This window comes from Acanthisitta chloris, unplaced genomic scaffold (assembly GCF_000695815.1).
Source record: "Acanthisitta chloris isolate BGI_N310 unplaced genomic scaffold, ASM69581v1 scaffold16022, whole genome shotgun sequence".
Lineage (NCBI taxonomy): Eukaryota > Metazoa > Chordata > Aves > Passeriformes > Acanthisittidae > Acanthisitta > Acanthisitta chloris.
In genome coordinates, this window is record NW_008661158.1 from 827 (window position 1) to 17,398 (window position 16,572).

General features: G+C 46.9%; 1 protein-coding gene across 1 annotated transcript in view; it reads left to right on the forward strand.

Annotated features, from left to right (window-relative positions):
• Positions 1-596: 596 nt before the first annotated feature.
• Positions 597-16,572, forward strand: part of PUSL1 (pseudouridylate synthase-like 1) — a gene marked incomplete at both ends in the record, with an annotated part of 16,123 nt that continues 147 nt past the window's right edge. Inside the window, 4 exons of the mRNA XM_009070125.1 lie at positions 597-654; positions 7,243-7,430; positions 13,836-13,985; positions 16,540-16,572. The exon at positions 16,540-16,572 is cut by the window's right edge and continues 147 nt beyond it. Coding sequence (XP_009068373.1) covers positions 597-654; positions 7,243-7,430; positions 13,836-13,985; positions 16,540-16,572 — 429 coding nt within the window. The remainder of the gene's footprint in view (positions 655-7,242; positions 7,431-13,835; positions 13,986-16,539) is intronic.

Below are 16,572 nucleotides of genomic sequence, written 5' to 3' on the forward strand. Positions count from 1 at the left end.
AGAGATGAGAATGGTGAGGGATAGGTGAAGACAGGGTTCAGGTGTTGTATGGGTGAGGGCAGAGATTGCAGGATGGGTGAGAACAGCCTTCAGGTGAGGGATGATCCCTTCCTGAGCAGGCAGGGAGCTGGACTCTCCTTCCTGCTGTGCACAGAAGTGTGAGGGAGGGATGGTTTGGGCAGGGAATGCAGAAAATCAGCAAAGAGAAAGCGTCAAAGGACAGAGAAGAAAGGAAACTTGACATCTCAGGCTGGAGGGAGGAGCTGCATTCCCTGCAGTGGAGGTGGTTTGTGGCACCTGATGGTGTGGCCAGTTCTCAGTGTCCAGGTACCTGCTCTGCCCAGAGATGCAGGAGAAGGAACCTGTGAGCCCTGCAGGAGGATGGCTGAGCTTGGATTTCCCCAGGCCTTCAGCATCCCACATGCAGAGCTGTGTCTGTTCACATTTAAAAGTGTGTGGGTGCAGCTCCAGCTCATGGAGTTGTGCCTGTCTTCATGAGGATGTTAGAGAATAACACCATCCTGTGCCAAACCCCACAGTTCAATCCCTGAATCTTGCCATGTGTCAGTAACTCTTGTGTTTGTTTTGCTCTGCAGTGGAGTGGTGGAGACTAGGAATGATCAGGCACTGGTTGGAGTCCAGAATTATTTGGAGGTAGGTCCTTCTCATTGTATTGTCATTAAAATGAAGTTTCTAGGGTCACATTGTGGAGCTGCTGATGTTACCAAGGATAAATGTTATGTTTAGATTGACATTGAATAGAAAACTAAAGCTAAACACTTGAAAGTTCAAATCTAAGTGTTCAGAAATGATGTCAGTGTTCAGATTCTGACCCTGAAAAAGATGTGAACTCTTCAATTAGAGTTGAAATTGAAGCATCTGAGCCAAACTGATTGTGAACCCCTGCTCAGGTACTGCCACACCTGAAGGTACTTAAGGCTTTGTTAGGACTTGTGGCTTTGCCTCTCATTAAACTGACCCAGTTCTAGCTAATGTCAAAGTGCTTTGTGGATTTAGAGATTAGATGTTGTGTTTTCCTGGGAGAGGATGTCTGATAGATATTTGCAGAACAAAGCACAGCAGAATGTCTATGGTTCTGTGCTGTTTCTGTTCCCTTTGGAGCTCTAATATGCCAGTGGGAAAAGTATGATCCTGTTACCATTGTTCCTGTGCTGCTCCCAGGGATTCCCTGGAAGGTAAGGATGAATTTCATGCTGTTTGGGCCTGGAGTGAGTTAGAAAGAGGAGTGCAAGAGACTCACTGTTACACCCATGAGTAGCAAATGGGTCACTTGCAGAGGGTAAATGTTCAGCACATTTTTGTTTGTGTAATCAATTTGTAACTTAATGACGAACTGCTAGTGAATTCCATGTCCCAGTGCAGGGCAGAAATGAGAAGGAAGCTGTGTTACTTTTCTCTCTTGTCTTGGAAACATCATTAAGTTCGAAATGGAGAGTCACCACCCCTGGAGGAGCTTAAGGAGAGACCCTTGGTGCCATGGTCTAGTTGCCATGGTGGTGTTAGGTCATAGGTTGGGACTTGATGATCTCAGAGGTCCTTTCCAACCTGATTGATTCTGTGCCAATGAAACTTGTGCATTTTTAGAAGAGAAGAGGCTATTGGAGGGGATGGCACTGATTGCTTGAGGTCAGATCACACCTCTGTGTTATCAGCCAACCTTTCTGTTACTCAACTCTCAGTCCTGGTCAGGCTGTCTAACCTGAGATGACAAACTGCAGCAGTGTGAAGGTGATGTGCCCATCACACTTGTGTTTGGGATAGTCAGGCTGCAATCCTGGTGCAGTGAACAGCAGAGTTGCACAAGAGCTGGGCCAGGAGCAAATTTGCTGTCCCCTCCAGCCTCTGTGTGACCACAGCCAAGACATTTTCACACCCTGTGAGGCTGAGAGCTCCTGCATGCTCCTCTGAAGGAAAGTGTGATGAATTATGGTTTGAATAAGAGTTCTCAGAGTGTATTTTTGTGGCTTCTTGCCTGAGACCAGTGCAGAGAAAGTGGATAAATATTGTGCAGAGCTTGAAAGAAGAGCCCAAAGGACTTTGTATCTCATTTATCTCCTCCTCTGAGCTACGCAGTACCTCAGCCCCAGGCGCCGGACTCGGGGTGAGCCCAGCAGTTGGTTTGCATTATCCCAGGGACTTTGTTTTAAGAGGCAGATGGGTATGATGGGTGATTAGAGGAGAAAAGAAGAAGGAAAAAAAAAAAAAAGAAAAACATCAACTTACTTGGTGTTGTCTTTTCCCAGTATCAGCACTTTGCAGGCCAGTTCTGGGGGATGTGCTTTGCTTTCATGTGGTGGTATTGATGCTGGGCACTGCTGAGTCTATTAGAACCACATGGGAAGTCTTAAAGCAACTTTAATAGAAAACTTCTGGGGCCTGTAGGAATTTCTCTTCCTTCCTCCTTTTCTGGGCAGCCTTGAACTTCACTGCTTTCCAAAGGCAGGAAGGCAACTGAAGGGAAGGGCAAAATTAAACCTGTAATGAGATCCTCATTGTATTCGAAGGATGTTCAGAACTGTTTGCAGTTAGAGGCAAGTAAATAACCTGGGAGCTGCAGGCCTTGTGTTTCATCAACTGTCTTACTAAGGGTGTAACAGGCTGGTTGGTGTGTGAGTGTGGAATTGCTGGGGCTGAGCAGAAAGTCTGTCTACCTGTGTCACTGCAAAGTTGCTGCATCATACAGGACATGGAAATTTTTGTGGTCCTCAGTGCTGCTCTGAAACAGAGCCCTGGGACTGTCTGGAGGAAATTGAGCCTTGTTTTTAGCTCTGAGGCAGATGTAAGGAGCTTTTAATATATCTTTGAGGGGGGTGAGCTTTGCAGACAGCATTTTATTTCTTTCTTGGAGACAACATACTTGTCTTGAAGCACTTGGAAGCCCAACTTACTAGTGATGGGTCCAAAACAAATTCCAGACCTTGTTTCCCCAGATGGGGATGTTTGAGCTCTGTGACTTGGCTCCCTCCAGTTCCTTGTGGAAGCTTGTAAAATGCTCTAGTCTCAAGTCTTAGAGGAAGATCTCCCATGTGGCACCTTCTGCCAAGGTGAGTGGCTGTTGCCTGTGCTAACCAACACCACGTGCAAGAGCTGTGGGATCTGCAGTTACCTTCCCTTTCATGTCTGCTTGGAACCATCTCCTGAGTGTGCTGTTTCCCATTGTGCTGGTGAACACTGCCCAAAGCTAATCTTCCCCACACAGAGCTCTGTTTTGGCCAGGAGCCTCATGCTAAGGCCAGATATTATTCCTCATGAAAGGAAAAGGGAGGAGGAGAGGAGAGAAAGAACATACACCAACTCCTTACTGTGCAGGGCAGCTTTGGTACAGCCTTCTGTCTCTCCTCTTCCTTACATCCTTTAAAAAAAAGAGGAAGAAAGAAGGGAAAATGGACCAAGAGAACTGTTATTTTCAACCTCTGCTTTGATAGTCATTTCAGGAGATGCTTTGGAAACCCTTTGTTGCAGCAGAATCCACATTCTCAGCATTTCCCTCCTGGCTTTCCCTTCAACTTTTATCTATTCTACTTCAAAATGAGTTGTATTTTTAATTAGTTTCAGGTGACACAGTGCCCAATGAGTCAGGGAGGCTGTGATGACTTGCAAGCAGCAGCTCACACTTTGATTATTTGTTAGAACATAATGATTTATAAATCCAGCAGCCTCCCAGGAAATCCCCTGTGTCTGTGCCACTAAGGCCTTGGCACATGCTGAAACCATAACCATTCCACTGAAAGAGAAATAGGCACTTCTTTTTCCCTAACATTCCTAATGGAGGGGAGGTTAATTGATTACCTTGAGGGGTTTTTTAAAATTTTATTTAGACTTCAGGGAGAGAAGTGGATGAACTTTTGCTTCCCTGCCATAGGTGGTATAGATTAGTGAGCCTGTTTTTTGTCTTGCCTCTGCAGCATTTGCACAGAGTGAGAGGGGAAGTGAGCTGGGAGCAATAATAGCAATCTGGAATGTGGATCCATATCATTCTGGCACACAGCAGTGGAAATTTCAGCATCATCCAAAATATGAAAGTGCTTAATGAATGAAACCTGTTAGGAGAACAAGTCATGCTTTGCCCTGCATCCCTGGTGTGTTGGAAGGATAAACCTGCACCCTGGGATGCTTCTTGCTGCTCCAGGAATGTGTGTATGGAAAGATTATGACTGGGAAGTAAAGGCTAAATGCAAATGGGTGAGATGTAGCTCAGTGAGCAGGTGCCAGGCCAAGATTTTGGTGTTCATAGCACCTGCTAAAAGAGAAGGATATTTGCATGTTTCTGTGGCTTAGAGGGAGCAGAGACCTGTGAACTCTGAGCTCTCAGAGGACAAACCAGCTCCTTTATTCCTTTATCTTTATGGCTTTTCAGCTCATGGGTAAAGTGTTTAACTCCTGCTTCACTTGCCCCCTAGGACTCCACAAGTGCCACCCAATGGGATAGGGATCTGCATTAAGAGCAGTGAAGTTCCTCAGATGAAAAAGCTGCTTGTTTTTACTGAAAGAGCAGGAAAAACTGGTCACTATCCAAGCAATTACTACATGTAAATAGTACATCTTTATTTTTCACTTCAGTGTGGGTGATATGAACAGATGAAAGTACACAGGAACCAGAGGAGGAAACCATGAGCTGCCTATAGGACTTTGGATGGCACAGATAGGAGATATTTGCATAGGGGAAAGGGTCAGTTCTGAGCTGTCTGCAAAGAGGTTCAGCAATGTCTCTTTAAGGAGATTAATTAGGATGGGATAGAAATGAAAGACTCAAACTGGAGACAGCAGCTGATAGTATATGATCTGATATTGTATAATATATTAGCTGATGATGTATTTTCTGGAATATATTCCTGGCTGGAGGAAGAATCCAGAAACAAAGCTTTTAGCTTCACAAACAGTGAGATTTGTTGTTGATGGTGGTCACATTCCTCTTTGAATATGAGGACATAAATCCTTCAGTCATCTCTGCAGAGTGGTGTGAAAAATGGGAGATGGTGAATGTGGCATTCAGTCCTGCACCTTGGTGGCTTCATGGGCTGAGCTGAGCAGCAGATTTCCTTGGAGTCTGCAATCCTCTCTTCCTCTCCAGTTTCCAGTAGTGCTCAGCTCCCACCAGCAGAGGAGAAGAGATCCAAAACTTTTCTGCTTATCCATCCTGGTCCAGACTGAAATGGGATGCAGTGACCCAAAGGAGTTCTGCATCCAACCTTCCCCAGGCCCTTAACAAGGAGGATGTTTTCCATATTCTCTCCTGTTCTCTGCCTGAACTCTTGTTTCCACTGGCTGCTGTTCTCTCCTGTTCTCCGCCTGAACTCTTGTTTCCACTGGCTGCTTTTTGTCTGCTGGGAAAGGAGGGGGAGAAGAGAGTGGAGGAAGGGAGGAGCCTGTGAAACCCAAACATCAGCTCAGAAACTTTGCTCTTAAAATCATCCCCTGCCTTAAGACAAATTGCTGAGGCACAAGCCAAGCTCTGCTGCGGAAAGCTCTTTCATTTCTGTCTGCTGCTCTCTGCTTAAGGGTGATAAATAAAGGGTTTTTTGTCAGTAATTGTAACCACATGTGAACTCCAAGTGTGAGGATTAGGAAGGGAAAAGGTTTGGGTCAGTTTTGCTCTGTTTCCCAGGCCTGTCCCTGCAGCTTGGGTGCATTTTTTCCTTGCTTCCCTGTGCATGTTAACTGTTCATTCCTGAGATCCCAAAATCCTGACTGCTCAAACAGGAGTCTGGAAAGTATTTGTGAGTCAGCAGTTCAAATTTTATTGGCTCTTGTACCAAATTAAAATGCAATAAAGAGCACTGCTGGGTTCCTACTCAGGAGTGGGATGGGAAAGGGAAGGAAAATTCTAGTCATTCATCTGTTTTTTTTCCTTTTGTGGGTTTTTTTCTTTTAGCCTTTCAGATGTTTCACTTATTCTCTGTAGCACTTTTCATTGGGTTTTCTGTCTCAGGGCCTGTCCTCACACAGGAGCACTGTGTGAGCATCTCTTCTGCTCACCCTTTGATGTGTGTCTTGATTAAAACACACCTTGTTAATGACTCTTTCAATAGGATTTTGTTTACTTCGTTTACTTCCTCAGCAGGACCCTGTAGTATTTCACCCAGTTGTTGTTTTTCCAGCCAGTGGGCAAAAGGGAAAGGCAGAATAAAAGGGGATAAAAGCCAACTATGTGGGGAGGAACAGTTGGGAAAGGGAAAAAACCAATCTGAGCCACAGGTGGATCCTCCAGCAAATCCATGCCAAAATCCATGCAGGACCTAGAGGATGTAGAATAGTAAATTTCAGCTTGTTGGATTACATTTTGCTGCCAAATTTTCAAAGGGCATCTCAGCTGCAGTGTAATTTTAGGGCCTTTTGGCTCTAATAAGCTTGAACTCATTGATGGTGTAAATGTTTGTTGTTTTCTGCTTGTTGCTGTGGCAAAGGTCTTGGCCTCAGTGAGGCATCACCTGAATGTGAAGGCAGCTCTGGCTCCTGAAGGAAACTACTCTTGAGGCTTAGCCCAGCCCTGCATTAATGCAACTGAGGAATATATATAGGGAATGTATGGAAAAATACATGTAAATTCCATCTCCTGTCTGCCTGTGGTTATTTGTTCCTGCTGGGGTAGCTCAGTGTCAACTGCTGCTATGTTTTGAGAGCTGTGTCTTGATTCTTAGCTCTGTTTGTGTTGGTGTTTCTCAGAGGGACTGATAAGTGCATTACCTCAGTGCTGTGCTCCCCTGGCTCAGCCCATGGCAATGTGTTGTTCTGCTCCTCTTGTGGATGGAAAAGAACTTCTGATTTCTATTCTACACCCTTCAGGCTGCAGCCTGAGCTCCTCAAGGCACCTTGACTAGTGTCATTTAGACATCCCTGTGTGTTGTTTCCATCCCTTTAAGCCTTTGGTCCATAGCACTGAGTGTTTGGGTTTAAAGGGCTAATCCTCTGCCTTCTTTCCCCTCCCACAATGAGACAAAGCAAAGGATAGGGAGATGAATATTTTATATTTCATTTGGTACACATAAAGAAGCTCACGTGGCATTTTGGATGTTGTTTGAGGTGATTCAGGACAAAAGGTGAGAAGCCACTGGTGCTAGAAGGGCCCTGAACAGGTTCCTCTCCATCACTTTGCAGCCCACAGTAAACTCCCCATTCCTTCTGTGTGAGCAATAAGGAGACATGTGGTTAGCAGTGAGGAAGAGGTCTTTCCTAGCTGGCTCTGAGTCTATTATTGATGACTCCTTTCCTGTTGGCTTTCAGAAGGCAGCAGAGAACCTCAAACCCAGTGTTCCCATCAAGTTCCACATCTCCAGCCGGACGGACACCGGTGTCCACGCGCTCTGCAACGCTGCTCACCTGGACATCCAGAGGCCACCAGGGAAGCCACAGTTCACTGAGAAACAGCTTGTCCACACTCTGAACTACCACCTCAGGCCTGAGCCCATCCGGTGAGTTCATGGCAAGTCCAAAACCTTTCATTTTGCCCATGGAAAAGGGAGGAGATGCAGCAATGATCTGTCCCTGTCATCCACAGGGTGTTCTGTTTTCCCTGTTCCATGTTGACAAACTACTCCCTTGCACATGTGTGTTTTTGCTGCTACCATGACATGTTACAGAGCAGTCTTGTTCCTCCACTGTTGTTAAGAGATTATCTATGCTGGTACCACAGAATATTCAGAGTTGGAAGGGTCCAGAAGGATCATCCAGTCCAACTCTTGGTCCTGTATAGGATATCCCCAAGAATTCATCATGTGCCTGAGAGTATTGTCCAAATACTCCTTGAGCTCTGTCATTGGGGCTGTGACCACTGCCCTGGGGAGCTGTTCAGTGCCCAGACACCTCTAGAGGAAAAAACCTTGGCCTAATATCCAACCCAAACCTGTTCCAGTGCCCAAACACCCTCTGGGGGCAGAGCCTAATACCCAACTCAAACCTCACAACTTCAGGCCATTCCCTCAGGGAATGTTTTCCCCCTAAAACAAGAGGAGTTGTGAGAGATGAGTGTCACCAGGTAAATGCTGAATCCCTGAGCTGACTCCAGTTTCACACATCACAACGTTGGTGTGTCAACTTTCAGTCATTATTTCTTGCAGCATTTCAGAGTGAGTTTACTCTGCATGACACCTAGGAAATGATCAGGAAACCAGCAGTTCCTGTCAGGAATGTGATTAATTACAGGAGTAATTAGTATACCACATGAAGTTTTCAAAGATGGGTTGAATTTCATGTTCTTTGCTTGGCTTCCTAAGTTGTTGTGGAGTTTCTCTGTCAACTCTTCCTGTGTTCTTCCCCAGATGTTGGTGTGTTTTTATGGTTAAACTGTAAATTGAATGAAACATTGGGATTTTTAGCCTAAAAGCCAAATCTGTGCTGTGTCCTGGAATCAAAGTGCCATTTGCCAGCAGCTTTGCTGTGCTCTGTTCTTTCCTGAGCTACTTTGTCTTATTTGCACAAACTAAGAGCTTTTCAAGGCACAGGTGGAGTGTGGCAAAGCACTTCAGAGCGTTGTGCAAGGAGTTGGGTGGTTTATAGGAGGTATTTAGGTGAGCACGAGAGTTTGGATTCATGATGCCAATTGGTGATTACTCAGAGGCTCCACTTCATATTACTGATGTCTGGTGGCATGACCAGAAAGGAAGATTATGCAGGCAAATTCCTTGTGCCAGAGTAAGGATCTTGGGCAGAAAAGCACAGCCCTCCCCACTCCAGTGAAGGGATAATGGTAAGAATGACACATGGCTGTGGAGTGCTCCATGCTTCACCCAGGCTGCTTTATTTTCTAATCTCCTCTTTGTCAAGCAGGGCCTGACCCAAATGCTGACAGAGCAAGATGGGGATTTGATGCCTGACATCATACTTGAGTCTGTTCTTAGTTTTGCAGGAGAGGATTCTGGTTCTACAGCACTTGGGGAATCAGGAATCCAGCTCTGAATGTGCAGGTGGGTTTTGCAGGAGAGGATTCTGGTTCTGCAGCACTTGGGGAACCAGGAATCCAGCTCTGAATGTGCAGGTGCTCACACAGTTTGGGGTCTGAGGGATGAGTGATGGGGTTAGTCTTTCCCCAGGAGATTTTTCATGCACTGTGGTGCTCAGCAGTTCCCAACCCAAGTTGCTCCAGGGCTTGTACTGCCTTGGTGTGAATCAGATGTGCTGGAGGGATCAGCTTCTGCTCCAGTGGCCATTCCCTAGACCATACCCTGTGTGATGCAAGGAGCTGTGTTAGCCTGAGGGACTCGGTCATATCCAGAGGGCACAGTGACTCCAGGGGACAAATTCCAGCCCATGCTGATGATGGTCATGAGTGTGTGTGTGAGGCACTAGTGCCTTGGCACTTGCTGCTGCAGCAAGGTGTGCTGTGACTGGGATCCACTTAGGTCCCTTCTGTGGGTCTGTGCCAAACGAGTGGTTAGTGCCTGTAGCTCTCATGGCCTCAGGATTGGGTTTCCCAGTGTTCTCCTGCAGCATTTCTGGAGCTGTGTCAGTGATGTTTGCATTTATTTCAACGCAGTGGGACCTTTTATCTGTGGGATCTCAGCTGGAGCAGGAGCTGCCTCAGAGCCAGCTGCATTCCTTCACCTCTGGGCAAGCACCAGGGGAGCCATCGGAGGGGGAAGGGGAAGAGGAAGTAAAATCTTTGGAATCTGAGCTCAGGAAAGAGGACAGGAAGGCACAGTGAGAGCTTTATCTCTAGAGGCACAAAGTTCCTGTTAGTGGCTGTTTATTATGATGTTCTAGCTGACCCTTTTCCCTGGTGTCTACAGTTCCTTTGACAGCCCCCAGACAGTTTTGGGAACAGCATAAGGCCACCCTGCTCTTCCCCTTTGATCCTAAGAGTCTCCTGGCTGTCCATGTTAGCTCAGGTGTTGCTGTCCCTACATGAGACCCTCCTGGAGAAGGTGAGCTCAGCCTAAGGGCAGTGGGTGATGCTGTGGTGCTGCTTGAGCTTGTGTGGCTGCTGTTAGAACTGCCTGAATGTCAGCCCCCAGAAATCCATAAGGGAATTTTCTCTCCCCCACAGCCTTATTTTAGCAGTTTCCAGAGCTGGTTGAGTCTTAAGACAAAGGTTTCCCAGTGGGAACTTGAAGGAAAAGCATGTTCTGATTTCACTCCTTTTCCTGCACACCCCAGGGACAACCATCCAGTAACAAGTCAGGTCATGCATCCCAAACCTAGGGTGGAATATTAGCATGGTAATAGAGGACTGACACTTTTCCACTCACAAATCCAGTTCCTCCATTGGCCTCTTGGAGTAGCAGCTCAATTCCTCTGCAGTGAGAGGCCACAAAGCAAATCTCTCTCAAGCTGAGTTTCTGTCCCTTGACAGCTTTCACCTTCTTTGACATATGTGTAAAGAGCCTAAAGCAGCTGCTCTGGGGTGGGGCTGGAGCTATTTCTCTCCAGGCTGCTGTGTCATTTATAAACACAATATTCTGCAATAGAATTTGCCTTGTCTTGGGGTTTGGTTGTTGATTTCGCTCAGACTGAAAACTAGGGCAGAATCTACACCCTGAAAGTCAAACCCTTCCTGGATGATGTAGCAGTAAGAGGGAACATGAAGTAGGACATAGTTCTGATTTCCTTCCTTAGAAGCCTAAGGTTTGGGAGCAAAACGAGCTGATTTCACAGGGAATAGCACTGCAATGATCAGTGTGTTCTGTATGTCACCAACCACTGAATCTCAGTCTCTGTCCTCTGAGATGAGTCTTGCAACACACAAGTTGTTGAGCTTTAATGGACTAAGTTGTCCTAGAGAGCTAAAAGTGCTGTTGGGATCCTGAAGCACTCAGTATTGGGAGTGAGACAGATCTGTGGTTGAAGTTATGGGCAGTCCAGGAGCAAACAGGGGGAAACCTTTAAGCCAGGGAACATCTCCAAAAGGAAGCAGCAGTGAGATCTCACAGATGGGGAAAGTTCTCTGTCTCACACTAAGATCTGACAGGTCCATTCGAGGAGGTGATACCTTCTGAGAGAATTCAATCCAGCCCTGCTCAGTTAGAGTTTATCAGGATGCACTTTCCCTTCTCCCTAAGGCTGAACCTTTCAGAAATGGTTCATCTGCTTTCCATTAAGGAGCCCAGTGATGGGTATGAGTCTCCACACACTCAGCAGCCATCCCCTCCCTCTGGAAACATGACTTTGCCAAGAAGAATTCTCTCCTAATGCTGAAGAGAGAACTCCAAACTTTCATGTGGTTGCAAGCAGGGGGTGATGGAGAGAGAGATCTTTGTGAGAACACATTGTTGTCCACAGAGCTTGGAAGGGAAATAAGATTCCAAGCTGGCTGACTGTACCATCAGCCACAATAACCTTCTTTGTAGCGTGATGGGTCTCTTCTATCAACTGATCTGTCTTTTAGACTTGCAAAGCATATGTGGAAGGATCTTGTCCTCAAGGATCAGAGTGTATTTCATACCTGGGGTAATTTCAGGAGGACTTTGCTGTGCCTTCAGTAGGGCTGGGAGTGCAGCAGACTCACAGCTCCTGTTTCTGGCTTGGGTTTTGTAAGCAGACAGTAAAAGTTGTCTGAGTGACAAGACAGAGCTGAGATTCCTCCCACTTCCTGCAAACTGCCACTTGGTTTCTGTTGGCAGTGGGGAGAGGAGGATGCACTTCTGGAGGACATCTCTGTGCCTAATGCATTGCCATTTCTTCTTACATGTCTTTGGGCTTTTATTCCTTCAGCCTCCTCTGAAATTCAGGCTCTGTTGGGAAGGTAAAGAATTCCATGAGGTTTTATTTACCCATTTGTCATGAATGGGATCTTAACAAGGCCTGAACTGTGGCTGTTGGGAAGACATTCCTAGCTAAAAGGAACCTCTGGTAGCAGTTCCATTTGCTAGGAGGGGCAGGAAAGGATCCTGCATCGAAAAATTATGTGGGCATGAATAGACCTCACTGAAAATCACCCTAAAAGGCTGGTTATTTAATCAAAATCATAGAAGTGTTAACAAGAGGAGCTGAAGATAGATGATTTGCTTGTGGAGGCATGAAGGCAGAGGGAAATAAATGTGCTAATTACAATCCTGTGTTTGGAAGAGGTTGGAGGTCCTGGGTTCAGCCTCCTGCAGGCCTGGAGGATGTAGTTTGCATTGCTCCTGATAGTTTATGGCAGTGAAGCAATCTCCTGGGCTTGTTGTTGCAAATCTTGGTGGAGGCCTGTGGCTCAGCTTTAATTTCTTCTTCTGTGGTCTGAGCCTTTGCAGTGAAGAGATGTGAGCCAGAGGCACATGAGCTGGCAAAACTCCCCTAAGCACATGATTCCTTTGCCAGGGAGAAAGGTATTTTCTCTGTCCCTTCTGTGTGTGATGGCTGTGGTGGCATCACCTTGGAGAATCAGGGCAATTCCTCCTTGGTGCTTATAGAAGAAAGCAGAGGAGTTTAGCTGCCCCTGAAGTGTTTCTTGAGCTAACTGCCTGGAGTCAGTGGAAGATGAGTAGACATGAGTATTCCCAAAGGCACATGTGAAATGAGAGGGTTCCCTGGAGCTCTGGGTTCAGTCAGACTCCATCTCACTCCTGGTGGGATTCACCTTTGTTTTCATCACCACAGCCAAGTCCTGTCTGTCTTGGAGGTTGTGGGGGGAGGTGGGAGGGAAGTGACCTAGTTTCAGCTCTCTCCATCTGCTGCCATGAGCTGCCTTTGGGAGTGAGCACAGAGGTGTCTGCTGCTGGGAGAGTCCTTCCCACTCAGCTGGGGACACAGGTCTGGAGCAGAGGAGGGCACAGGGCTGTAAGATGTGCTCCTCACCTGGAGCTGAGGGAGGCTGCCTGCTTGGAAGTTGCTGCTTCTCACCTTAACCATGGCTAGGAACATGTGTGCCCTCTGCCAGAGGTGTTTAAGGAAAGACTGGACATGGCACTTAGTGTCTCAGTGGTGTTAGGTCACAGGTTGGACTTGATCTCAGAGGTCTTTTCCAACCTGATTGATTGTGAGAAGTGCAGTTGGGTGAGGTGGGTGAGGTGTTGGTTTCACTGTGCAACAGGAAATCACACACTGTTTGTTGTCATTTCACAACGGGTTGGTTTTCCCTTCTTGTGGTGGTGTGAGTGGCCCCAGAGTGTTGATAGGTGGCCCCAAGGCAGTCACTGTGTGCTTGATGCCTTCTTCTCGTTGAGAGATCAGGTGCAAATCCTTGGCTGTCAGGAGCTGTAGTGCCAGGACAAGGAGGAATGGCTCACACTGGCAGAGAGGAGGTTTGGATTGGATAGTGGGAAGGAATTCTCGTTGAGAGGTGCAAATCCTTGGCTGTCAGGAGCTGTAGTGCCAGGACAAGGAGGAATGGCTCACACTGGCAGAGAGGAGGTTTGGATTGGATAGTGGGAAGGAATTCTTCCCTGTGAGGGTGATGAGGCACTGGCTCAGGTTGCCCAGAGAAGCTGTGGCTGCTCCATCCCTGGAAGTGTTCCAGGTCATGTTGGATGGGACTTGGAGCAACCTGGGCTGGTGGGAAGATTTCCCTGCCCATAGCAGTGAAACTGGATGATCACACTGGCAGAGAGGAGGTTTGGATTGGATAGTGGGAAGGAATTCTTCCCTGTGAGGGTGATGAGGCACTGGCTCAGGTTGCCCAGAGAAGCTGTGGCTGCTCCATCCCTGGAAGTGTTCCAGGTCATGTTGGATGGGACTTGGAGCAACCTGGGCTGGTGGGAAGATTTCCCTGCCCATAGCAGTGAAACTGGATGATCTTTAAGCTCCTTCCAACCCAAAACCATTCAGTGATATTTAACTAACTAGAAATGCAGTTTCTCCAAGAATCCATTGCATGTTTCATCTCTATGATGTGACCAGGCAAAACCTTTGGAATTGTGTGTGGCATTTCTGCCCATCTCACTGATTCTGCTCTGTCCCAGCAGCATCCTGAGTGCCCATCGGGTGTCCAGCAGCTTCCACGCTCGTTTCTCCGCGCTGTCCAGGACCTACGTGTATCGGCTGCTCGTGGGCTGTGCTCATCATTCCCAAGTGCCTGTGTTCGAGAGGGATCTGTGCTGGGCTCCTGTGGGAGGGTGAGTGAGTGTCTTCCAGCAAATCTCTCTGGGGACTGACCTCATCAGCACTCTGGAAAGAAAGAGAGAGAGTCAGTCGTGTGAGGAGAGGCTGAGGGAGCTTTGGGGGCTCAGCCTGGAGAAAAGGAGGGTCAGGGGGAATCTTATCTCTCTCCAACTCCCTGCCAGGTGCAGCCAGGAGGGTTCAGGCTCTGCTTGCAGGGAACAAGGGACAGGATGAGAGGAAACACCTCAAGCTGTGCCAAGGGAGGTTCAGGTTGGATATCAGGACGAATTTTGTTATGTAAAAGGCTGTCAGGCATTGGAACTGCCCAGGGAGGTGGTGGAGTCACCACCCCTGGAGGTGTCCAGCGACCAACTGGACATGGCACTCAGTGCTCTGCTCTAGTTGACAAAGTGATGATGGGTCACAGGTTGGACATGATGGTCTTGGAGGACTTTTCCAACCTGAATGATTCTGTGAAGATTTGGCTTTTGGGGGAGGTGGGTAGAGGGTAATTTCCACATGTGACACCTCATTCCTCTTCCATATTGACAAGATTTCAGAGAGGAAATGCATTGAGTTATGATCACTGAGACCCAACACTTGCAGCTCTTGTTGATCATCCTGTCACTTTTACCCCTGCTAAGCACAGCTGAAATCCTCACTGATTCTGGGGAGAGTCCATCAAGGCTTTGGTGTGTCTCTCCCCATGGAAAGGGATGAGCATTCCCTGGGATGACCTTCCCAGCTCAGCCCTGGGCACAGCTGGCTGAGGGAGCAGAGCTCTGATGGGACACAGCCTGGCAGAAATGCATCACACAGCACATCTCACTTCTGCCTGTGACTCTCCATGCAAGGACAACTGAAGGCTAAGAATTCCTGTCTGATTTCTTTTCCCCTAGTCCTCTTGCTCCTTTCTCATTCCCTGAGCACTTGTATGTTTGAGTAGTGAGAGGCAATGTGTCTGAGCAACCCTACAAAAACAAACCAAGGTATCTAGCTCAGGATTCACTTGTGTTCTTGGAGCAACCACTGAGTCATAACAAATCAGAGCTTGTATATGCAAGGGAAGAGAAACACATCCAGTACCGTTAAACAAAGCTACAATCTTAGGGCATGATCAACAGTGGGTGAGAAAAGAAAGCAAACAAAGCCCAGATGATCATTTGTTATTGTTCTTTTAGTTTATGTTGTACTGAGAGAAATATACATCCAAGAAACCTGGAGTTTTCCAGGCATTACAGAAAACCAGGTTTGTAGCCAGTTGTGGTAATTCCATTTCCCACTATTGGGATAACAATTGTGGGGAATGGGGAAAAAAAATGTCATTTCAGCTGTCTTTGGAGAGGAATGAAGATGACATGGCCCTAGAGTGAAACTGCTGACTTGGCCTTTTGTGGGCTGGGGAAGGGAAAAAGAAATGAGCTGTGCACAATGTGCCTTAATCTGAGGCTTTAGGAAACAGCATCTAATTGAGTCCAGACACTGCAGAGAATGTCCTCAAGTGGGAGGATGGAGTGAGCATGTTGGAACTCCTGAATGGGAGGTTCCTCACCAAAAGGTGAGATATTTGGGCTGTCAGCAGAGGAGAAGCTCAGAGTTTTGCACTCCTGAGCACATCTGGAGTATAAGACATGTAACACACATTAAACCTCTGTAGGTGTCTGAACTAGCAACCAGGAATCATAAGTTCTCCTTGGTGTGATCAGGATTCTCCAAGTGCTGCTTAATTTTTCTTGAACACAGTGAAAAAATGAGGTTGGAAAATCTCGGCTGGATTTTTTTTCTGTTTGCTTCAGAAACTTTTGGACTTCTGGTAGAGCTGAAGAGCATAAGCCATGGATCATGTGTCCTTGCTGAGGCTTTTTCTTAGGAGACGTTTGCAAAAACACGATAAAAATAAGCATTTGCTCAGCAAATACATCAGTAAATCTGTCTAAATTCCTTTGGCTGAGGCTATTTTGAACAGACCTAAACATCCAAATGAAGAAATCTGGGTGACACTTGAGATTCTGAGTTTTATCCTTGGCCCTTTCTTCTGCACTTGGCTTTGCTCTTCCCCTCTGCCCATTTGCTCACTCATTCCATTTCTGTTCCTTTTTCTAATTTCATCCTCTCTGGCTGTTGCAAATTGAAGGTTTGGAAAACCATCAGTGTTGGATATTTCCTTACCTGGCAACATCAGTTTCAGTTTATAAGATGCAGAGGCTGCAGAGGGTTTTGGTTCTCTTGCCTTGTGCCCTAGCCAGAAATTTGGATAGAGTTATTTGAGTCAGTTGAACTGTTCTAAGCAGCACAGCAGGATAAAGGTTTGGGTAAAGTCTCTGCTGCCAACCCTTCATCTTGCCTGGGGCTTTGAATACCTTCAGACCTCAGGTCACTTGGCATCTTGGCTTGTGGTTTGGGTCAGTCCAAGACAGAGTGCAGCTTGCAAAAGACATTTCCACAGTGCTGCAATGTGCAGTCTCTGTGCCAGGTTGAAGCCTCTAATCAATTCATTGCATTTTGACCCCCCTAACATGCTGTTCCCACCTGATTTTCCTTTGCTTTGCTCTGCATGTTCAATTCCAGCCCCCTGGACATCCCTGCCATGCAGGATGCAGC